The sequence below is a fragment of the Lycorma delicatula genome, chromosome 2 (genome assembly GCF_047948215.1).
Source record: "Lycorma delicatula isolate Av1 chromosome 2, ASM4794821v1, whole genome shotgun sequence".
NCBI lineage: Eukaryota > Metazoa > Arthropoda > Insecta > Hemiptera > Fulgoridae > Lycorma > Lycorma delicatula.
Genome location: NC_134456.1, coordinates 159096602 through 159121926, shown reverse-complemented (window position 1 = coordinate 159121926; position 25325 = coordinate 159096602). Strand labels below are relative to the sequence as shown.

Here is a 25325-nt window from a genome sequence, read left to right as displayed (position 1 = left end):
TTCTAGATGATCAGAAATTTTAGCGCACAGGATAGACGTAAAAATCGTTGAGAGACAGCTAATAGGATGGTATTTTGAGGGTCAGCCGCAGCTGGAACAATCTTGGGAATTAGGTAGGTCACCACTCTCTGGCTGAAACTTTTGGCATAAGACACACATCCTTTATTATTGCTGAGTAAAACTCAGCAAGTTGCCCATGTGCAGCTGAGAAGTGTTTAAATCAAACATTCTGCACTCTGTCAATCCCAGGTGCCTTCCAGTTGTGGGTTCCTGCAACAGACTGAATTACATCAGTAAGAGTCACAATGTGGTCAACCATAGATGGTATCCAGTTCACTCTTCTCTTCTCATCACAGATCCACTCTGCCCCACCATGATGTTGTAACAAACTAGTTCAGATTGGTATCTGGTAATCTAAGACATCTGTGTTGGATGGAGCTGCTGAAGCCTGGCAATGCTGCTCAGCTGGTGTTTGCAGCTTCTTAGAGAATTTGCACTGGTTGATTCTGAAAAAATGATTATTTAGTAGCAACGACGCATCCTACAGGAGAAAATTCAGGATTTCACAATTTAGTTGTTTTCCAGGCTCCTATGGACTGACAACGTTCTCCGCAGCAGCTCACATTTTCTGGCGGGGATTTTGAGTTGTTGCGAATGTGGTCTGATGACCAACTCTCCACAGCTTGCTGATTTTCCTAGCCAAATGAAACTCCCAAGCCAGCATCTTAGATCTGTCTTGCTTCACAACTCTGCCAACTCACTGGTTATCAAAAGATGGTCTTTTGATAAAAGAGCAAACCGAGTTCCCTTAAAACTTCCAACCTGATTGCTGTGACAATATCTGCAAGCACAGTGCACGATATAAAAAGGGACCTGCTTTGGTCAGGATGTTTTGTACAATTTTACCCTGCAGCTTATGGAAACACTTAATCATGATGTGGTGCAATTCAACGCTGTATGATCTGTCTGTTTCCATTTTTGTTAGTTGGAAATAAAGGAAGGTATTTATTTCCATTGTCCATGTAAACTGCTTCATGCTCCAGCATATAGGCATGGGCACCTGAAGATCAGGTAGAACATTGGATGGTACAGGTTGCTGCTCACCAAACGACTGAGGGGAGAGGCAGCTGTTCTCTTCCCAAAAAGGAGTCTGTCTTATTATTATTATTGTAAGTAAAGGCTGTTATTGGTGTTTGGGCCATTAATTCCAACATTAACTGTTTGTTATTTCAACATAAACTATTAAGTTTATTTCTAAATGTAATTCTGAAGATAAACAAAATAAAAAAGTTATGACAATGGGTTTTCTTAATTCATTACTGCCAATTTTGCAAATTTGATTGCATAACTTGAAAAGAAAGGTATTTATTGAGAAAGTTTTCGCCATTGTTATTCCATAAAATTTTACATTAACAACATGTAACATAAGTCCACATCACTATTTAAAAACAAGATGATTCAATATGGTGGACAAAAACTTTAAACATACCATAAAAATAATAACTTTGTAATTAATTATATAGATCAGTATTTATTTCTGCTTCTAGTATACCCCCTCAGTTTTGAAAAATGAGGTCTTTTCCATACCTAGTATAGTGTTAATAGAGTATAAATAAAATAATAAATTATATACATTCATTATTATTGTATAATTTATTAAATTAAATACGGATAATTAAGAGTACATCTTATAATGTATAAATATTACAAATAATGCAGTAGGAATGGTGGCGATGAAAAATAACAATCAATTGTAAAAAAACCTCTTAAACTGCCATTGATAGTAACTTAGTCCCTTCATGTCATTTCATATTGCTCTTACTTTACCAATTAATGGTATTCCACCACTTTTCTGTAACATTGTAAAAAATTAAAAAAATACAGAAGAAAAACGTCACTGATTAATAATTAGTTTATATTAATTATTATTAAGTAGGTTTGGGTTTATAAAAATTCATAGCAGGTTTGTTTTATCTCAAGTAAACTGGAAAAACAGACTAATGTATAACACTAAAGAGAAAATTACTCATTAAACAGAATCGTATGATAGCTGAGTCCTGTGACAGAATGGGATAATGATAAAAGATGGGATAGACAAAAGGTGTATTAAGCTTGATTTTATTTTTAATAATAAAACAAATGTAGGGATAAAAACTTGAAAAATTTTTATCCTAAGAAGGTGATATGCATATAGCAAACATTAAACATTTGCTGAAAAAAAACAAATTATTTTATTAACTTAGAGGCTCAGACAACAGTTTGTTCAAGATTCTCTAAAAAGTTAAAAATTTATAGAAAAAACAATCGGACATGATGAACGCCCAATCGGACAGACCCCTCACTCCATAAACCAGATACATACCTGAAATTCACTGCCACAAGGCAGAAAGAATAGGAATGAGTAAGGATGACAATGGGATTTTCAATCAATATCTACAATAATAGAAACAAAACTGTAAATCCATTATCTTTTGACAGTTTGCACTTCTTGATGTCTAGCACTCCTTTCTAAGTGGTTAGTCTAAATAACCATGCACCTGAGAAATTCTGCAATCAACCAACATATATATTAAAACTAGTTAAACTATCAACTTCCTTAAGTACTTGTAGAAAATGCTTTAATTTTTTGATAATGAAATCACTGATAAAGGCTGATAAACCAAAATTCAGCCATGAATTAAAATCCATGAAGTAAAATCGTACCACAACTAGACAAACTGAACTTATCAGCCAAAAATGATCAAATTCAATACACTGGTTGCAGTTAAATAACAGTGATTGGTAGAACTGGTGCTAGTGATTAGAGAGTGAACAGTGCTTAAATTGTGCTCTGTATTTTATGTAATCTTTGAAGTAATAATATAATTAAATTTATTTGGCTGTGTTGGAATAGAAAAGTAAGCATACATCAGGAAATAGAGGTATAAAGTTTACATTTTTTTATGAGCAATTTATGAAAAAGACTTCCAATATGTACATTACAGGTTAGGGTAAAGAATAATTCTGAGAAAACACCAGGAAGATAACATTAATTATATTAATTTGAACTTCAAACTTGGATGTTGCCAACATTTATATCCTAAATTACATTGAATTTTTTTTTTCTACTTAATGGTAAATAGATAGCAGTTGGTTATTTGTATAACTTAAAATTAAACAATTAATTATTTTTTTTAAATCTGTGGTTTCTGTTATTTATTTCTGTTATTGATAACATATGCAATGTTAGTTTATGTTTACCTCTCAACAGTTAGATAATGCATCAGACCACGTTTTGGTCACTCATAATCAAACTATCAAAAATAAATCAACTTTGTGGCTACTGTAATGCCACACATAAATTCTATTTTCAATGTTTTACTATAAGAGTTATAAAGTAAAGCAAATAAAGTATTTGTATTATTTGAAAAATCTTATTTACATAATATTTAAATAAATTTATAATATACAATAGTATAAGTACTACTCACTGAAGTATTTAAATTTACATTAATCTATACTAAAAAATACAAAAATTGAATAATTTAAAAAAAAACTATTTTAATTAATTTAAAAGATTAAACGAAAAGAAAACATTGATATAACAAATGTCATCTCAGCTTGACAAGTCAAAAAATGATATAAAACTGGTATAGAAATGATATCAAAATGGAAAAAAATTAGCAAGTTAAACATCATTCAGTAATGGCAGATCAAAATAAAGAATTCAGCAACTTGGGGAAAAAGAGGATTTCAAAATTACCATTAAAAATAACATGCCACATTGGAGGGATTGTCAGAACAATGTGGTTCCTTTTGTGATCAGTAAGCCACAATAAGAAATCTTTGAAACCTAAGAGGATAATATTATTGATATTAACAAGATTATGTCTGAAGAAGTATGCAGAAAGAATCTTAATTATAACTGAAGATTTGATTCTAGTTTGAAGGGTGCTGGTCTGATCGTGTTCTTTTTCAAGTCACAAAAAATCTATAGAATGGAATAAAATTAAATGGAAGCAAGATATCAGTAGCACAGGACTATGATGTAGAGGCATAGAGTTTTAATGGATATTAGAGGTATTATCACACCTCCATCAAAATTGTGGCAAAATGGGCTTCTGGATAATGACACACTTCAACAATATGATGCACTTATTCAGATTTATAAAGAAGGTATGGAAGAATATTTCAACTATCAGGAAGATGATCATACCAGTAAAGGGAAAAGAACTTTAAAGAAAATAAGGATATCAATGACAATGATAGTTTATTGTTTCTGTCGCAGAACCAACTCCTCATCATTGTTTGGGTCAACAGAGACTGTCAACATTGACAGGGTCAAATACTGTCATGTATAAAGTAAGTAGATTACAAAGTAAAATTAACAATAATGAATTTAACTTTTTCTTCAAAAACACAAAATTTCTGAAAAATTTTGAAAAAATTCTGTTTTTTTTTGAAAAAACAAAACTTTTTTCAAATTTTTTATAAAGTATGATAATTTATTCAGAAATAATTTTTTTAGTTACAAAATTTAACTTCCATCAGAAAGAAGGGAATGGTATTCCATTACCTTCTTCACAGAGACAAAAATGTAGAGCTAGACTTTATTTTATGAGCCTTAAATTTATATGCTGTTATTACTTCTTGGTAAATAGCAATGTGGTCTTGATTTGCAATCTTTGGATTTGTTAGGTTACTATTAGGTAATTTTATTCCAAATGATTAATAAATAAATATTAATCACAACAATTATATTATCATATCGTTAATATCATTTATACATATAACTTGTATAAATTTTTTCCCAGGATTTAATTTTTATCCTCTCCCTAAACTCTCAGAAAAATCTTGACTACTTTCATTTGTAATAAAAAATAGTCAAACATTTTAATTCAAAGGAAAATTAAAAAATATAAAAGAGTATAAATACAAAAAGAGATAAAGAGAATCATACTTTTGAATCAGCAGTTGCATGTAACAATAAACTTGTATCAATTTGTTGTGCTTTGTTATACAGCATTACACCAATTATCACAGTACATGTGCCCAGTCCACTGAGCAAAGTAACAGCATTACCAAAAAACACAACTGATAACCAAATAAGAAATGCCCTCTTTGCTGTGTTAGCAACACTGTAACATAAAGTTAACAAAACAAAAAAAAAACTTTAGCATAAATAGAATAAGACTAAATAAAATAACAAAGTTGCAAATCAAATAATTTAGACTGTACATTCCCATCTAACATATAAGTTTGCTGCAGCAGCAACTTAGTATGAATAAAAGCAGGACTTCTACATGAGTTCTGCTGCTCTACATAGCTCTAAATACCATTTTTAGTTTTTACACCAAGGTAAATAAAAAAACTAACAAGGTAATTAATTAAACAAGGTGGAGATTAATGATACACTTGAATAATAATAACTTCTGCTTTATATTGTAAATGTTATATATTTCTGTTTCCAGGATAAAACACACTGTAGGCCCATCAGGAAATCACAACCCTGATTTCTTCACAGAATTACAACAGCTTTTCTCAGAGGAATACTTGATTATTCTTTCCTAGATAGGTTCTCAGAAACTGATCAGTTACCACAGTCATATCTATTGAGAAGACTCAGGAGATAATGGGCAAGTCAGATTCTTTATTTTCTACACACAGGCCTCATTGGGCTTTTTATTGCTTCTATTTATTTCAGTAATGTTTTAATGTTTAAGTATGAGAGAATACTATGTAAAAAAATTTAGCAATGTATGAAAGATAATAGGCCTAACTGGTTTTCAAACATAGACCATACTCAAAGAATAAAAAGCAGACATTAGGCATTATAATAAGCACACAAGAAAAAAAAAACTGGTTTTTGACCCCCCCAAATCATTTGGTAATATACAATTTATATAAATTTTTATTACTAAATTAGAAATTCTAAGACCTTAATTACACAAGTATTATTAATAATTAATAATACAGTTACAGTTTGGTTAACAAAGGAAAACTATAATTACACAAAAATGTATTCTAAATTGACATCTATCATTTTCAATGAGAGTGTATTACGAACACATTAAAATAAATATAAAAGGATGTTTATATTTTTCATATAATCACCTATAACTTATATAAACAATTTTTTTTAAATATGCGATGAACTTGTTTTATATGAATGATTAATTAACTTTAGCTTCACTACATTTCACATCACTCCTTTATTATTATTTTAACTCTGGTAAGCCATATAAAAAGAAATCTGTAATTGCATTCCCAAATATCATATCAAAGCAATTTTGTCATAAAAAATAAACATGTAAATCCTAACATTATCAAAATTATATTAATTAGTTTGTAATATAAAATTAAAAAAATTGTTACACAAAATTGAGAGTAACATATCTTTAATATTTATATTACTGTACATAAAATTAAATTTATCTATCTATTATTTAATGACAAACATAAACATAAATGAATAAATTAATACATCAATTTATTAGGCAGTAATACTTTTTTTATAAAACATTTATTCATGCCTTACACAATCATTTTTTTTTTTACAAAATGATACAATACATTTTGACAAGCCAATATCAAAATATGAACTGAAGCCTTGTCAAGTAAGATCCAATAAATCATGATTAAGATCACAGTAGAAATATATTTCTTACTTTACGTTGAAAATTATTATCTTTTTTATAATTAATCAAAAACATTTTTTCTCAAATACACCATACATGTGATTTATGTCATTTTTAACTCTGAAATGTCAGTATATTCATAGATTATTTTAAATTAAACTGAACTAAAAGCAAGTCTATTTTTTTATTTTGACAGAATTTTACCGTATACTTATAAAAATAATTATGTTTTACCTGTGAGTTACAGGACTAATATAATCCATAAGAACATAAGCTGTGATGCTTTGAAAATGGAAAAAAATTCCATTAAGTATAAAGGCAAACACCTGCGCCAATGTTAATGTCTCCGCTGCTCTAGGAATGTCAACAAAGAACACAGATGCTGGTATCTGCACTACTACAGAAGCCATACTGGTATAAAACTGCAGTTCTGCCGGCCTGTAAAATAAATTAGTAAAAAGGGATAAATAAAAAATTTATTTTTCTTTACTAGCTAAAAAAAAAAGAAATCATAAAAACATACAATTTCAATAATTAAAAAATAAAGAATGAATTAGAAAAAATGTAATACAAAATAAAAGTAAAAATAAAAATTCAGTTTGATACTTCTGCACTATACTGGGGAATTGGTAATCCTGAGATAAGCCTATTTATAATATGTCTTCTATCTTGCTATCCACCATTTACTTATTTCTTTTCTACTTCAGTTCTGCAGTTATCAGTTTGATTCCTGCTCAGGAATGGGGGCCTGTAGAATCGGTAAGGCCTACCTATGGACCATTCTAGAGAACTATAGCTTCTTAGTTTTTGTTACTTTTACACAATACAAAAACAGCTAACTGATTTTGATCAACAGAAAAGAACATCTTTAATATTATTAAACAATCACAGAGCTTAATAGGAATTGACATGGAAATACTCACTGAAATCTCAATGGAGGAAAAAATAGTTTAACATTTTTAACAACCTAAAAATAAAACATTTTCTTTTTTATGCCACAGAAATTAGACTTTTGTATATAAAGAAACCACCTTTTCTACAGGCTTACTTTCTTTTTTAAATGTTAAAAGAAAATTACAACAGAATTCCACTGCAAACTATATATTTGTTGAATGGGATAATAAAAATGACAGTAGGTATATTGAAATAACCATCTTTCATTGGTCATCAGTATTAAAAAAAAAAATCTGAAATATAATAATTAATTACAACTGAGATTTATAATACAGAAGTTGTTAAAAAATCTACAATGGTGGTAATTTTTTTATCGAGAATGTTGCCATCCTTCATTAAACAATCATACATATCTCTACACCACGAAATCACTTGTATTTTCTTCAAAAACGTCACAAATCTGATGGTGTATTTTAACTAGTTTAATGTCTCTTGCATCAAGAAATACACAAACCAAATTTTAGACACAGCAGGAGTCTCAGTTTCTTAAACATACACTTAGTAGGAATATTTACAAACAGAATTTACTTTTGGATATACCTCTCACACACACACACGTGTGTGTGCACACATGCACACACACAGAGAGAGATGAGTAAATCCTGTTTATCAAATGGAATTTTTTATAGGTGATGGTGATTTTACAAAACACACGACAAAACTAGTACAATAAAAATATTTTTTATCCAGGTTGAGCATGTACCTTTATTTATATGCTTCATCATATAGAATCGATGAGTAATTACTTTTAAGATATATCCATGTTTTTTGATAAGGTTCTTACAGAATCTTAAAATGTTTCAATCAATTCACCAAACATAAAAAAGTACATACAAATTTATACCCAAAGCTAAAATTCTTCCTTTTTTGAATCTACATTTTATGATCTATTTTAAAATACACTACTGAAAAACAGCGAAGAAATTATAAAAATCATTATTATCAAAATATGGATGTAGTTGAGGTTTATCACATTCACTCGTAACAGAAATTCAACCTTTCAATAAAATTTTATTTCACACCACATTACACATAAATAAATAATTAGCTGTTGATACCTTTTATATTGATGTATTTTATATTTTCAGGTTAATTTTACATCAGTTGGGAGTTATGAAAGATGTATAAAAAATAATATTGTTTTTCATTGTTAAATAACAATTTTTTATACATTGTTGATTGACATTTATAATCAAAATTAATATTATTCTTTAAAAAATATGGTTATATAAACAATGTTACTAAAACCTTACATTTAACTGCATTATTATACTCATATTTATAGTTTTTATTAGAATTAATTACATTTATAATTACCAAGAGGTGTAATAAATTATTCAAAAAGAATAATTATATAATAAAATTTGACATGATTGAATAATAATAAAACAGTTACATTAGAGAAAAATAATATATACAACTAGAATGGTACATTCAAAAAATAAACAGAATAGGAATTATTAAAAATAAGTACCAGTAAAAAAAAAAAAAAATCTAAATAATAAAATAGTTCATTTACAGAATCATTTCAAGCTCCTTTATCCTTTTAATACAGGCGGTCTTACATAGTTCTTAACCAGCCAATATTGTGTCATCTATGACTACATTTCCTCGATCAACATTACTTAGTTCATTCACATTACACATGGCCATCAACAAACTAAAAATTGTAAAACATTACAAATATATTTAAACAAGTTTTTGAAAAGCACTGGTATAATTTTAAATTTATATTTTAATTTTTGTACCTTTCAATGTTAAGAGATGATTAAATAAATTGTAAAATGCTGACTTCAACTTTTACTTTTATCTGTATAAAATGTCATATGGATTATATATTAATAATTTTCAAACCACATCAAATCAAAAATATTTTCTGCTAGTGCATGTTAGAAAATTCGATGGGTATTTCAGTTTCCCTAATTACTTCTTTTTCACTAGATTTCAAAATGAAACACAATGTGACTTCTTTGGAGGAGACCAGGATTTGAAGTTGCAAGGCGAGAAGATTTTTCTTCATGTCCTATAGTCTGATACATATTGGACTGACCTTATTTTTATGTATATTTATATATGCATGTGAGTGTTTGGTGTATGTATGTATGTACACGTACACATTAATGTGCATGTATGTACATTAACTGTGTTTATAATTGTAAAAATTAATTTTTAAAAAACTTGGGAAATCATGCTTGAAAACCCTTACTTTTAGTTAAAATTTATCTTGATAGTAATGAAAAGGTATTTTTTATAACTTTTTAAATCTTTATATTATTCTGGTAAGTATTTGTTAAACTAAAAATTTTTATAGAAAAAATTCTGGATATTTTTGCTTTTGTCAATGATTAACTCGCATCATGAACACCAAACATTAAAAAAAGATATCTGAATTAACAAATAAGTAAAACAGATCATTTTTGTGCATTTTTTTAAGATTTAAAGGTAAGGGAATAAAATAAGTTAAACTATCAATTTCAGTATTAAGAAACATGTAAAAGGATGTAAATTTTAAGTTTATAATGCAATTAAAAAAAAAATCACCATAATTGGTTAAATAGAAAAATTTTTGTGAAGCTGAATGTATGTATTTTTATATCAGACCCAAATATTGTCTCTTTCAAGTTAGATGCATTTTTGAGAAAAGACAGACACAATTTCTAAAAATTACACAGACTTTCAACATTCTATTTTGCAAAATGAGGATTCCAAAAAGTCTGCTGAACAGCAAAATGGGTAGGCTCCAGTAGTTATCATACACAATTACTAAATGACATCTAAGCATAAGCATACTAGTACATATAAAAATTAATATTTTTATACATAGTCAAATGAATAAAATTAAGGAAATTATATTGTAATAAAATATATCTAACATAATACATACGTAAATTTAAATTTTTCACCACTAATTAGCATTTTTGAATATACATTCTGAACACTGAAAAAAAGAAAAAATAGTTGATTACACAAAATGATATTTTACTAATCTAATCAACAAATACAAATAAATATCAATTTCCCACACGATAGATAACAATTTGAAGTTTCTGTGCTAGAATTCCAGAGAATTGTCATTTTTTCACAATAATTTAAAAAAAATGTAGGTACTTTTAGCTCAAGAAACTGTTCTGTCATCTAGAAGTTGTCAAATACTGTAATTATAAATTAAATAATTGAAGTAAAACATTAGTACTCTTGAGAACTAATTAATCCTCAAGTATTATTTTCTTATGCTGTTTGTTATATATCCAAAATGTTTAAAACAAACATTTCATTTTACAACAGATAAAACTAGACCCTGTTAAAAACTGATACTGGATGGGAAACCCATACACAACTTATGTGCATTAAAACAAATTAAACACTAATATTAAATTTATAAAATTAGGATTTTGAATAGGCAGATAACTTTACATGTGTAATTATAAATAAATTATTATTCACACAATTTATTACTTCATTTTGTTTTTTTCAAAATAATCTAAAAATTAAGTTTTTAAAATAACTTATAAGAAAAAACTTTTCCCATAAAGCAATAAAATCTAATCTAAAATTTTTCCAATGAAAGTAATAACATAACCTGAATAAATGTTTTAAAAAAAATTGATTAACTTAAATTCAAATTCATGATGATCTTAATTTAAAATATTATGTACAGTTTACATCTTATTTCAGTATAGTCAATTCCTTTACATCAATATCTTTTGTCAATGTGAGTGGATGTTAACACCTTCTACTTAAACGGTATATTTAACTTTCAATTAAAAATATCAAAAAAATTTGCAGAAAACTTAGTCTGTCATAATAATTTAACTTTATTTTCTTTAATTTAAATGAATTTTCAACTTTGTTGGATCACTGCTTCCAAAATTTCATACAAATTTTTATATGTAAAATATGATTTAATGAACAGTAATTTCCCAATACTCTAAAAAAAATTCTAATCACCATAACAACTGGTAAATGTATGGTATTAAATTTATCTCTTATAGAAAAAAAATATACGAGGGTAAGTCAATTATTATCTGTAATGTAGTTATAAATTTTATTGCAATACAAATAGGAAACTTACATATACATCATTTTTCAACATAGTCCCCTTGCATTTCAACACACTTGGTCCATCTTTGCACAAGCTTCCTGATGCCCTCATAAAAGGTTTTCAGTTGAGCTGCAAGCCAGGAATGCACCGCTTTTTTCACTGTTTCATCCGATGTAAATTGATGAGCCCCTTAATGTCTCTTTGAGTGGTAGTCAGAAGGGTCAAGATCAGGACTATATGGAGGATGAGCCTGTACTTCAAAGTTGAGTTTCTAGAGCGTTTCAGCAGTATGTGGATGAGGCATTGTCGTGCAACACAACACTTTTGACAGCACTACTCAACATTTGCTTCAGCATGGCAGTAAGCATCTCATTGTAACGCACACTGTTTATTGTCGTGCCCCTTTCCTCATAATGTTCCACTACTGGGCCTTGTGAGTCCCAAAAAACCATACGCAAAAGTTCAAGACCCAACCACCTGCAGGGTAACTGGTCTTGAACCTTTTTTTGCAGGGCAAATTTGGAAATTTCCATTCCATACTCTCTGGCTTGTAATGATGGATCCATGTTTCATCACCAGTGATGATTCTGTCTAAGAAGATGTCCCGTTCGTTACCATAGCAATCCAAATGTTTTAAGTGTGTTTGTTTATGCGACTGTGTCAGTTGTTTTGGGACCCATCTTGCACAGACTTTATGAAACTTAAGTCTGTTGTGGATGATTTCGTAGGCAGAACCGTGACTAATTTGCAGACGATGTGCCACTTCATCAATAGTTACTCATCTGTCTAAGAAAACCAAGTCACGTGCACGCTCAATGTTTTCCTCATTTGTGGAGGTAAACAGTCGTCCGACTCCTTCGTAGTGCGTAACACTTGTGCGACCGTTTTTGAATTTTTCACTCCATTCGTAGGCACTCCGTTGCAACAACACATTGTTCGCGGACTGTACCGAAAGTCTTTGATGAATTTCGGCCCCTGATACACCTTCCGAAGACAAAAAACGAATCACTGAACGTTGCTCTTCTTTGGTGCAAACAGAAAGCGGAGTAGCCATGGTTAATGGCAGGGCAATGATAATGGATCTGACCAAGCAGCATCAAACTTGCACAGACATAACAACAATTAAACCACGCATGTGTCATCTACCCAACATGACAGTACTACCAACATAGAAAAAAATATAACTAAATTGCGGATAATAATTGACTTACCCTTGTATATTTTTTAAATATCTTCTCTCTTAGAGTAGATTTTTAGCACTCAAATTTTGAGATCTGAATTTTACCATGGATTTCTCTATGTTAATAACTTTACTTAACTTTAATAATCTTTTTACAAAAAAAATTTATAAATAAATACCATTCAGTTATATTAGTAGCAAGAGCAGCAATAAATCCTCTAGTATTAAAACTTATTTCATTAGCAGAACACAATGCAAGACCACCCATCACAGGTATTAAAGATAAATTGACATATAATCCAGTATGTTCACCTGTAACATCAATTGTAAATCTGAATATAAAATATGTATAAATATATGAATGAAGGGATCAGGAAACCTACAATGTAGGACACTTAAATTTCCTCTGAAAGGGTTGTTGATTTTAACTTAAGGGCAATCAATATGAACAATTTCAAGCAATTTTTTTTCCAGGCCAATTTATGAACAAATGGATTACGTTTCATCTCACTTGGCTAAAATGGTAGTTATATACTATTAGAAAAATGTCATTATATACCACACTTATATACTATTAGGAAAAAATGAGGTAGGATTCCATATTATCAACAACTATTTTAAAGGATTGGCTAATCATAAAAACGAGATATTAGCATTGTACCACTATGACAATGAAGTTTGAGGGAAAGATAATGCAGAAATATTTCTACAGAATGGAACTTAAATATAATCATTTATTTCAGTATAATGTATACAATAGTTTGCTTGGAAAGTATATAGACCCAGCTTGAAGCTTTAAGCTACAAAAAATGGATTGTACAATTTGAAAGCAAGTAGCATTGATTTTAGTTTTTATCCTTTCCAACAACACTAAAATGTTATTACTGGATAAGAAAGACATTATTAATTTTTACTTTTTGATTACTTTTGATTTACTTTTAATTTTACTTTTTGATTTACAAATTTATAAAATTTTTTAAAACCATTTGTACGATTGCTCAGAGATTTTACAGAATACATCATAAACTAAATTGACTAAAATCTTGAATAATATCTTAATTATTTTACATTCTACTGTTTTCATATTTCTGAAAACATTTATTATGATTCTGTGGCACAAATATATTTAATATGATGCTGAAATATTACAGCAACCATAAAAACAAGTTATACGAACTTCACTAAACCTCAGAGAACTGACAAAATCATAAATTAAAATAGAATATTAATTTAATATATTTTGTGTGCATGCACGTGCGAGTGTTTATTAGGTAAGGTAAACAATCAAAAGAGTTTAATAAATTATACTGACTTAATACCAACATCCATTAAACTTACAATTGCCATCCATTAAATTAATCATCTGAGGTAGCCAATTCTACCAAATTGTTAGGAATTTGGTTATTAGGACCTTGCTGGTCTATTTATTAAGATAACTTTAATCAAATTTTAAAATGTAATTAGTTATCACCTTTAAATAGAAATTGTCTGGTATGGCTAAGAAATAAAGAAATGAGATTACTTACCAACTTCAATTTCATTGAATTTATACGGTAAGATTTTGGATTGTGTCATACTTAGCATGAAAAAGAGGTAAAGAGACTGGGCCGAGTACGCGATTGTTGAGAATTTTTCATTATTTACTTAGTAAAGGAAAGGATTGCCAAAGCAGTTTGGGGTTCCGCTTGGATTTGTCTTATTCTACGTTTTGTTGTTAGTTTGTTTTGTGTTGTTTTATGGTTTATGTATTTGTTGTTTTTGGTTTCATGTTTTACCATTGTTTCTTGTTTTCGTGTTATGTTTTTAACTAATGTTACATGCTGAACTCAACTTTCTCCTATTTCGGGTAGGTAGTTGTCTATTCAGTTTTGTTAAAGACTTAAAATTATGTTTTGTTTTTAAAGAGTTACCTAGTAGATAGTACACCGATGGGAATGTCACATGTGGGATTGACATCAGTGCCATCCTGACTGAGGTAAGAACAAGGCTGAGAGATGCGTTTTGCCAAGGGTTTGATGATGACCTCCGGTAAAGCTATCAGGGCTAAGTATGGAGGGGATGGCGTTGTAACTGAAACAGTCACATGGAGGGTGTCTTCCCCTCTTCCCCAAGCGGTCAGGAACAACAAGCGGCAAAAGTGCATTATAAATAATTAATTTAGTAAAATTATATAATTTCTACTGTAGGAAAATGTTATACCTTTTTGTTTTAAAGTCAAATAAATGAGAGGATGTAAATTAACTTCTCTCTTAAGCAAACTTTTACTGGAAGCCCACAATGTCTTAACTGCAGTTATTAACTAATTTTCTACAGATGAAATTATCTATTTATTACCCAATATAATATTATAATTTATTATTAAATGCATGTTTTTAAAAAAAAAAATATTCAAATCTAATAATTTTTTGGTAATTACATTGCTGAAAATAAGGAATGAACTTTTAAAAGGCTATAAAGTTTGAGAAATAATCAAAATATACAACAATTATTCTGTAATTTTGGCATATAAAATTCTATAATACCAAACTTACATATATAATATGATTTAAAGCAAAATTAATTTTGAAACAAAAAAGTAATTTAAAAATTTTTTTAACAGATATTGGTACACAAAAAATTAATTTATGGATGATTTAAATGTAATATTAACTAGATATTTTGGCTACAGACATGGGCACCAACTGTCAAGATGTGTTGTGTTCACAAATTGAAGCAAAGAGATTTTTATGTTTTTAATAACATTAAGAGATTCACCATATTCCTTACAACCACACTTTCACAACATCTGGAGTTGCCTTCGTATAAAATGAAGGAAATAATATAAAATGCCAACAGTCAATGGTTTAATTCGATATACTGGTTTCTATAGGCAAGTTAAACAACAAAGGGAAGAATCACCTTGAGTATTGTCAAAAATTATTAGCTAAACCTCATCAATGGAAAAAAAAAAAATTCAAATTAGAATTGTTCAATAAAAACAATAAAAATTAAGGAAAAATACTAAAGGATTATAGTAAAAGTTTATTAACGATTAATAGTTAAAGAATCATTATATTTAAGTTTAAATAAATGGATATTATTATTTTGCTTACCTAATAATAATCTTGAAATAATCACAGTAAATATAGGAGCAGAACTTTTAATAGTTTCTGTAAAACTAACTGCAACATAATTTAATGAAACCAATCCAAGGATTACAGTCATAAACCTGAAATAATAAAATAAATCTAATAGAATTATAGGGTGAATTTTGAATAAAAAAAATGCTCTGATAAGCTACAGATCAACATATTGTACAGAATTATGGAAAACAGGAATACAAGAGAAGCATCTAACTGAAGATGAAGTACCTATATTAAATCTTTCTAAATGGCTTTCTTTCTAAGTCCTGATCATTTCATAATGTACAAGTTCCTTAATAAAGTAGAAACCTTTCTAATGTAGAAGTGAAACCCTTTTTTCCTTAGAATGTTTACCCTTTTAATTAAAGCAGAAATGAAAAATAATTTATTTCAGAATTGTATTGAAGGTGCTACCTTGATATATGTTACACTACTGGGAGCTATTTCCTTTCTACTAAGCTATACTCAACTTCACAACATTTGCATCATGGTATATTTTCTAACAATACAGAACTGCAAAATGAATCACAACCCGTAGAAAAAAACTACTTCAGGCCTTCTTTGGTCTGCTGTTAAGCATATTAAAAAGTTCTATGTTGATTAGTTTTATTATTTTCAGTTATTTAATACCTATAATGAGTACTATGAAGCAGTATTATATTATACAGTACCAAAATATATCTTTTCAATTGTTCAAATGTTTTGTTGCTCGTGAATCATGCAGGTTGAATTTTTTAGCAATTCACAAAATGCTGATGTTTAAATTGTTCACCTATTCAAAAAAAAAAATGCTATGAATTTTAAAATTTTAATTACTTCTTTATTTTATTATTATTTTTTCAGTTTTACATTTTTTTTACAAAATGTCTCAAAGTAGTATGAAATAATAACTTAAGAATAACTGAAAAAGTAATCTTAACAGGATTAGAACAATCCTCAATCTTTTAACAAAAGTAAGTGAATGATTTCTGTTGATGATAACGTCAACAGTGCCATTTGGAATTGTATGTTTGTGACTGAAAGAGATGTACAGGATGATTAAAATTGAAATATATACTTTTGATAGCTAATAAAAAATTAATCTGGTGTATGTGAATACAGTAAATGATATTATGGTTTTACAGGGAATTTTTTAAAGTTTATGTTTGTATATCTGCTCTGCTGCTAATGTCACTGATTGATATGCCATGTTATCAGTCTGACAAGATGGCCGCTACTGCAGTAGAGAAAGCTTTTTATGTGCTCGAATTAGCCAAAACAAACTGTTACTGTCGTGCACAACGTTTCAGAACAAAATATGGTAAATCACCACCAACAAGAAAATCAATCTATGTGTTCGAATAAAAACTGCCTTAGTGTCATACCTTGGTTAGGTGTATTTATTATCATCTATTAACCTTGCTGGTTCATATTTCAGAGCAAATAAAATACATAGTTCAGTTATGTTTAAAGAATATATTTTCATAAATCATGATCATTATATGTTTCACATTTTAATTTAATCTGTGTTATATTGTTGAAGAGTATATGTAATTTACTGTATTAAATGTTACTGTATTTTCATGTATTACATGAAGTGTACTTTGGACTAAACATTATTAGAATTAGATACATTGTTACATTATTAATATAAAATATCAGCATTTAACAAGGCCAACTGAACTGTAACAACTTATATACTTTAGATGAATAAGAAGGCAGTTAGTTTCCTTAATTATAAAATAATGAGGAGGAAATGATACATGAGTCTGAACAATGTGACTGGAATAAACTGTTTCAAAACACAGGGTGCCAGTGTAAAAAGAAAAGTGCTGAAAGACCTCCTCTTTCAGAATAAATTGATCATGTTCGTGATTTGTATCAACATAGCCCAAGTAAATCGACTAGATCAGCAAGTTTAGAATTGCAAATTCCTCAATAAACTGTTTGGAAAATTCTGTGGAAACTTTTGAAAATGACGCCTTATAAATTACAAATGTCAACATTTACACTTTGGAAAAGTTTTTCAAAGTTTAGATGTTGATAAAGTCTTATGTAAACAATTTTGCATGGAATTGCAGGAATGTGTTGAAAATGACGATGGCTTCTTTCATCGCCTAATTTTCAATGATGAATGTATATTTCAGATTAGTGGAAAAGTTAATAGACATAATGTAAGAATATGGGGTATAGAAAATCCAAGAAAAACTTCACCACATATACCCAATTCCCCTAAAGTGAACATGTTTTGCGCTGCATCTTGTGAAAGGTTGTAGGGGCCATTCTTTTTTCACGAAGAAACAGTAACCTGAGTATAATTTATGTGTACATGTTAAGAGAATGCTAATGCCTTAACTCGAAGAAGATAGTGACAACTTCGTTTTTGTACAAGATGGGGTTCCGCCTCACTGGTACTTACAGGTCAAAAATTATCTGGATGAACGCCTTTCCAGATGATGGATTGGTAATGCAAGTGAGGAAAAAATGGTGTTTAAGCTTTGGCTACCACATAGTCCAGGCTTAATGTCTTGCGTCTACTTTTTATGGGGTTATGTAAAAGACAAAGTTTTTGTGCCACCCCTTCCTGTTGATATTGACAACTTAAAACAACATATCACAAATGCTGTTGCTACCATTGACAAACATATGCTTGCCCAGGTCTGGGATGAATTCGACTACCATGTTGATATCTGTCTTGTTACAAATGGTGGACACATTGAACATTTATAAATAAAAACTTGAATTCTTCTATATAATCATGTAAGTCATCAACTCTTAAAATATAATTTTTAATAAGCTATCGAAAGTGTATATTTCATTTGTAATCACCTGTATATTTCAGAACCAATTATTCAAGCTTAAGCTTTGTAAGGGCTAAGAATTTTGGTAGAAAATGAATTCAAATTTTTGAAAAGTAGCTTGAAGGCTTAAAAGCAATATATATATATAAATGGAAATGAGACATTATAATTATACTAAATGGAATAAAGTTTGTGATCAGTGACATTGCAACAATGTTTGTAGTGTTGTTCAATGTAAAATAGAAGAGAAAACAGTTGTTGTTGATCAAAGATGTAAGAATTATACATGCAATAGTGTATTGAATATACAACAATATATCGCATTTCTTGAAATTTTTTTATTTTTATAAATATATATTTCTAAAAATGAATTCTATAAATAGAATAGTTACAATTTCTTTTTGAATATTCAAACATTTCAGTAACATTTTAATATTTTGGCCACTGTTCTCATAGAATTTAATATTGTATGAAATATAAACTACTGAAACACAGTAGTTTTCAGTTAAACTTTCCTTATTAATTTCCAATGAAGAGGAATATATAAAATTAAACACAATGAATGTAACAATATTTATTTAGGTAAAACAAATAGATCATTTAAAAAAAGATTCACAGAACATTACACAGCAAACCAAAATAAAAAAGAGGTATCTAATGTACCTGACCACCTGTTAGTAGTATTACACATTGCAAGAGATCTTTTAATATTGTGAAAATGATAAAATAAATAAATATAGTCAAGAAATATTATATTTATAAATATTAATAAAAATATAAAATGATGAACCACCAGATCACATTTGAGGATGATATGGTTAAAAATATAATAAAAATACAATCTAACAGTTGGCAATAATGACAACAGAAAAAAGGAAAATACTATGTTTTAAAGATTTAATTATTCCAGTACTGGACAGTACAAGTACATGTATGTTTATATCATTTAAAATTTGACAACAGAAAATATAATCTCCAAAAAAATAATAACATCATTAAAAAGAATAAGTTTTAATTTAATAAATACAGAAATTAATATCAACTAAAGGTGAAGGATATGGTGAAAACTGATTACTAGAAATGAATAAGGTAAGTTTAACTTATCTAATTATTATGTTTAGGTGATTTATTTTACGCACAGAGGCCATTCTTGAATAGTACTGTTAATAATACAATCCATCAGCTTTTAAAGTATTACATTAAATATCTTAATATTGTTTCATAATAGCACAATACTCCACACAAGGGCTTAATTACCTTCGGCTGTCAATTTTTCTTACGAGTTTTTAAGTAGTCTAATTTAATTTTCTTATGATATCTGTTTGATGAACACAGAATTCTTTTAAACCACCCTTCCTCATAAAAATTATCAGTTTAGAAACATGATTCATTAATGAAAATTATTAATGCATAGCTGAAAATGTTTTGACATAAATAAAAACATCTGTTAAATTATAAATTTGGACCAGGACAAATTTTAACCAGTGAAACACATGAACAAATGGCAAATGAATCCATGCCCTTGTATTTTCAGAGCGATCTAACCTGTGAGATTATTATAGCTGCTGGGCAGGAAACAGTCAGCAGAATAATAGCAATTACAATAATAGGCAGTATCTGTGTCTGTATATGTAGAGGATATACCAAGTCTACATTCTCACAATGGACCAAGCAAAATTTAAACTACGTGATCCAAAATACTAAGATTAAGGAAAAGGGGACACATGAGGTGAGGACAGAGGGTGAGGATGTTCCAGTCACAAAGGAACCACATAAAACAAATTACTTGGCCCAGGGAATGGCTGATGGCTCCCTCCAAGCAGCGGTTATCAATACTATAGACAACTCTTGAGAGACTGAGTACTTTTTCCCTAGTTGAGGGATATATTACTCATCAATGACTATGTTGACCAATTTAAAAATATACTGCAATAACAAAAATATTCTCCTTAAAAATTTTAAGAGTCTTTAGACTGCAGATATACTATGCTTTTATAGCATTTAGTTTTGCTACACCAGAAGAAAATAATATAACACATTAAAAATAAAGTTACAATACAATTAAATTTGCAAACAACACACATAATAAAATAAGTTCCTGTATCATCATACTCAGTAATAATGGATGCAGCTTCACTCTGGAAAGTTATGGCTTTGGACAGCCAATCGACTTATGGGAAAAGAATATGATCCTTATGATGGACATATTTAAATATAATGATATATTTATTGAAGAAATAGCATTTTTATCTATATACTGTTACATCACTTATGATTTTTTCAAGTATTTCAGTCTAATTCTACATCCTAAAAAAACTGATATTCAGGATTAACTGAAAAGATTAAAATCAATATAAGAATGTATTCACAGAGATTGCAGAAGGATAATTTTACAGAGTACTAGTTGAGCAAAGTCAACTTTATAAACAAGTCATTAATTATAAAATCCAAGAGGCTTGTGTATTGTGTTAATCTGTACATTCCATATGGAAAATAAATTTGGATAAAAAATCACATGATGCAATCATTAACATCTGAAATGTACCTAAAAAATAAAGTATTTAAAAATTAAATATAAATATATATACAGAATAAAGAAAATTAAAATAAGTAGGAAAAAGAATACAACACTTTTAACATTAGATTAATAATAGCAAAACTCGGCAATTACTTCTTATAAATGTTCATAATTATTTATAATGACAAAATTAAATAAAAATACTATATTCCATTAATACTAACCTGCATTTGTAAATATTTTAATTCGTTTTGTTAAAAGACTAAAATATTCAAATAAGTTGGCAGAACCAACTTTCTCAATTTAACTTTTGGATAAATAAACATTGAAAAATAAAAACGATTCATGTTAAAAAAAAGTATTTTATAAATATATATATTTTCAATATCAATTATTACGGTTGTTTTGTCAATTAAACTCATACAAAACTTCTTCTCATTAAAACATACACAACATGCATGCATATGCAGCTGTGCATGCACACATACACCCATATAGATAAAAAACATATTCTTATACTTACCTAGTGCAGCCGACAAAAGTCATATGTTTATAAAACCCTGGAGGCTTACTGTGTCGTTGTGTTGGTTTGTACATTCCACATGGAAAATACATTTGAATAAAACCACATGTTGCAGTCATTAACATTTGAAATGTACCTAAAAAATAGAATATTTAATAAGTGTTAATTAACTTTTAAATTTATTTATTTAATTTAACACTTAATATGTATTTAAGTATTTATACTTTAATATTAAATGTAACAATTGAGTACATTACAGTAACAAAATATGGGGTGAGTAAATATGTTTATACAGCAGTAAATAATATAGACAATAGTTACATGTATTTAGTGAATAATGATTGAAGATAGGTAGGTAGTCGGCTAGCTGCAATGATAAAAGAGCTGTGAAGGAGATATTATTAATGAGAACATTTAGGGAGAAATTCTACTTGGATAATGAGATGGAGAAAAATGGTGAATGATTAAGCCCAAGAAAACTTGGAAAAGAAGAATATACGATGTTATGATTAAACTGTAGAATCATAACTAGAATGAACCAAAAAATTAATAAATGAATTTTCTTTTTAAGGTCACTTCATTGGTTTAATCTTACTCTCAATTCTTTTCTGGTGGTTCTAAAACAGCATAGTTCTGATAAATCTCAACTAAACCTGACAGTTTTCCTGTAACATAATACTTCAAAGGTCTCTAGTAGTTTTTCCCTATCATTCATGTTTTGTTGTCTAAAAGCACTACACTTTACACAAAAATTAAGAAAAAGACTTTCTAATTCTGAAAACAATGTCATGGAAAAATTTTAACAATTTTAATTTTATCTTGGATTTTTAATGTTCTATCAAATCTGTCTTTCAATCACAGTATTGCCTTTTCTACAAAAAGATGAAAAGCAATTTTAAATGTTTGGTCCCATCTTTACATAATTAAATACCTTCTCTAGATCTAATCGTAGATGGCTTTATTCTTCTTAAACCCTGTTTTCTAATATTAGGCTGATGGACCAGAATTACCTCTAATACATATACTCTTCCTAAACCAAAATTTCTTTATCTAGTACACTTTCCATCACAAATAAAAAATTTAAACCTCCACATTTTAAATTTAAAACATTTTTAGAGAATTTTTAAATGTTGTTTTTTAATAATAATTTTATTGAAATTTTGGGAGCTTTTGTCAAGCATGACCAGTTCAGTAGAATTTGTGTATATCATTTTATAAGTGGTATCATTGACTATTATTTTTTAATTTGTGTGTAGACTCAAGCTAAGATTTTCTATTATAACTTTGCAGTTGGAAGTCTTATTCACAATGAAATGTCAAAAATTTTGGCTAATATTCTAATTACTTCCTAACATTAGTAACTGATTAGCTATTCTGGAGCAAAAATTAAGATTTTGAATTCTACAAACATAACATTTCCATAACTTCTCTGAGAATATTACTTTTAAAAATATACCCATTAAAAAAAAAAATTAATTTATTATGGGCTTATACATTTCTATTTAAAGAAGCCAGAATGGAAGACAATTAAATAAACATATGTTTCTGGACCTAAGTTCATATGATTTTTTTGCACTATTGTAGGAATTGACAAAATATTTGACAACCATTCTTAATATATCCTGCACATTCACACAGAATGCAACAAATATTATTTAGGCCGTAAATCTAGAGTGAATAAATTGTACAAATATTACTTTTATTTTATTTTATTTATATTAAATTAAATGGTATGAAGTGAGGAAAAGCAAGAACAATTAATTATTTTCATTAATTTTTCTGACAATGACCTAATGAAAGAGAAAGTAATAAAAATTAACATGATTAAAAACCATACCTAATAACCAGTTTGTCCCAAGGAAACTGTTTTATTTAATTACAATGAAAAAAAAAAAAACATTACAAAACAAATTTTGTAATAACGGTAGTGAAATTCACATTTTAAAAAAAGGGTTTCTTACAAAATTAAATGAGATGTGATTACTTTTACAATGTAAAAAAAAAACAAATCATCTACTACAACATTTTATCACAACCCATATAAATAAATTATGGGTAAAATGTGTACATAAACATTAACAATTATATTTTCCTTGATGATTTCCTAATGATTACATTAATATATAAAAAGAGTTTTCTCATATTTCTGTTTTCCCATCAAGATATCCAAAACGTATAGAAAATTTAATCAAATTCTTGAAAGATTTTGATTGGCTACAGAAGCATATGTTTCAAAATGCATCTTAAAGGATTTTGAACAACTGGAATGCCTTGTGTAACAGAACTGTAATTTAACTGAACAAACACTTTAAATAAATTTTTAATTGAGTCAAAAGTATGAAACCCCTCAACAACTTTAAAACAGTTCCAGAAAGAATACGTAACTTTCAATATAAGATACTGGTCAACTACTTTACCTTTTGATGAGAAATAACAATCCCGAAGGGTTGTAACAAAAATATTTTAAATGGTACACCTTTTGTGTGATACATCATTTTAAAAACCTATTTAACACAAGAAAAACTATATAAATAAAAAGTTGGTACAATGTCTGAACCCAAAATGGTGGCGGGATAATTTAAGGACCTGTTATCGGAAATAAATAAATTTACACAAATTTGATTAAATGGATATTATCAAATAAATTTATAAAAATTATTTATTTTGCATTTTGGCTGCTTCAAAAATGTTTACATAAAAAAAAAATTTAACACTTATTCTAACAACGAAGCTTGTAGTTTGTAAAGCCTGATTATTTTCAAGTAAATGGCATCAACGTAAAAAGGTACAATTCTTATTTTATTTTTACTTTCCCATATAGATACCACTGCAGCAGAACTATAGCTCTAGAAGAGTAAGTATTGTAATCAGTGTAATTTGGGCAGATGCAGTTTTTACTGGATCTTTATGTATTGACAACTAAGGAACCCAAAAAATCGGATGGAAATTTTCTGGATGTTAATGTTCATATGCACATGTGCGTGTGTGTGTGTGTGTGTGTGTGTTTGGAGTTGGCCTCTAAATCACCTTATATCTCCAGAGAACTACTGGACCAATTTTGACCAAACTTGGTCAGATTACTTCTATATATGAGGCATTGATGCCAATAAATTTTCAACTTAAAAGGTCGAGAGGTGAGGCTGTAGAGCAAGGTCACCCTCAATATCTCGAGATTTCACGTAATCGAAGTCATATTTTCTCAGGCACATTTGTTAACAATTAAAAAATAATAATTATCTGCTAAAAGTGTTTTGAAAATTCAGATCCCAACCCAAATAATTTCATTGTAGTCGTTTGCTATGTTATGTCACAGGTAAGCGGTAGAATTACATAAATGAGTAATATTTAAAGTGTAAAAAAGTAACTCAGTCTGGCTGGGTCTCGAACGCGATCGCCCGGTTGACTCAATACCTGGTGCGTTAAGTCTTGCAGCTACACCAATTTCCGACCTTACAACTGAAATTTGTTCTATGTAAGTTGTGAAATTACATTGGTGTAGTTAGTGCCGACCATTGCTGCTAGTACCACTACACCTGTACGAATTAAATATGGTATGCGCGTTTAATTAGCATCACTGAATTAAATAAAC

At 28.6% G+C, this 25325-nt stretch overlaps 1 protein-coding gene across 2 annotated transcripts in view; it reads right to left on the bottom strand.

Annotated features, from left to right (window-relative positions):
* Nucleotides 1-1625: 1625 nt before the first annotated feature.
* LOC142319358 (solute carrier family 35 member E2A-like) overlaps nucleotides 1626-25325 on the bottom strand; it is a 134912-nt gene continuing 111212 nt past the window's right edge. For both annotated transcript variants that reach the window (XM_075356560.1, XM_075356559.1), the window contains 7 exons: nucleotides 21737-21872; nucleotides 15886-16001; nucleotides 12973-13105; nucleotides 10456-10509; nucleotides 6852-7055; nucleotides 4940-5117; nucleotides 1626-1852 (listed from right to left, as the gene is read on the bottom strand). In XM_075356560.1, coding sequence (XP_075212675.1) covers nucleotides 1808-1852; nucleotides 4940-5117; nucleotides 6852-7055; nucleotides 10456-10509; nucleotides 12973-13105; nucleotides 15886-16001; nucleotides 21737-21861 — 855 coding nt within the window. In that variant the 5' untranslated portion in view covers nucleotides 21862-21872 and the 3' untranslated portion in view covers nucleotides 1626-1807. The remainder of the gene's footprint in view (nucleotides 1853-4939; nucleotides 5118-6851; nucleotides 7056-10455; nucleotides 10510-12972; nucleotides 13106-15885; nucleotides 16002-21736; nucleotides 21873-25325) is intronic.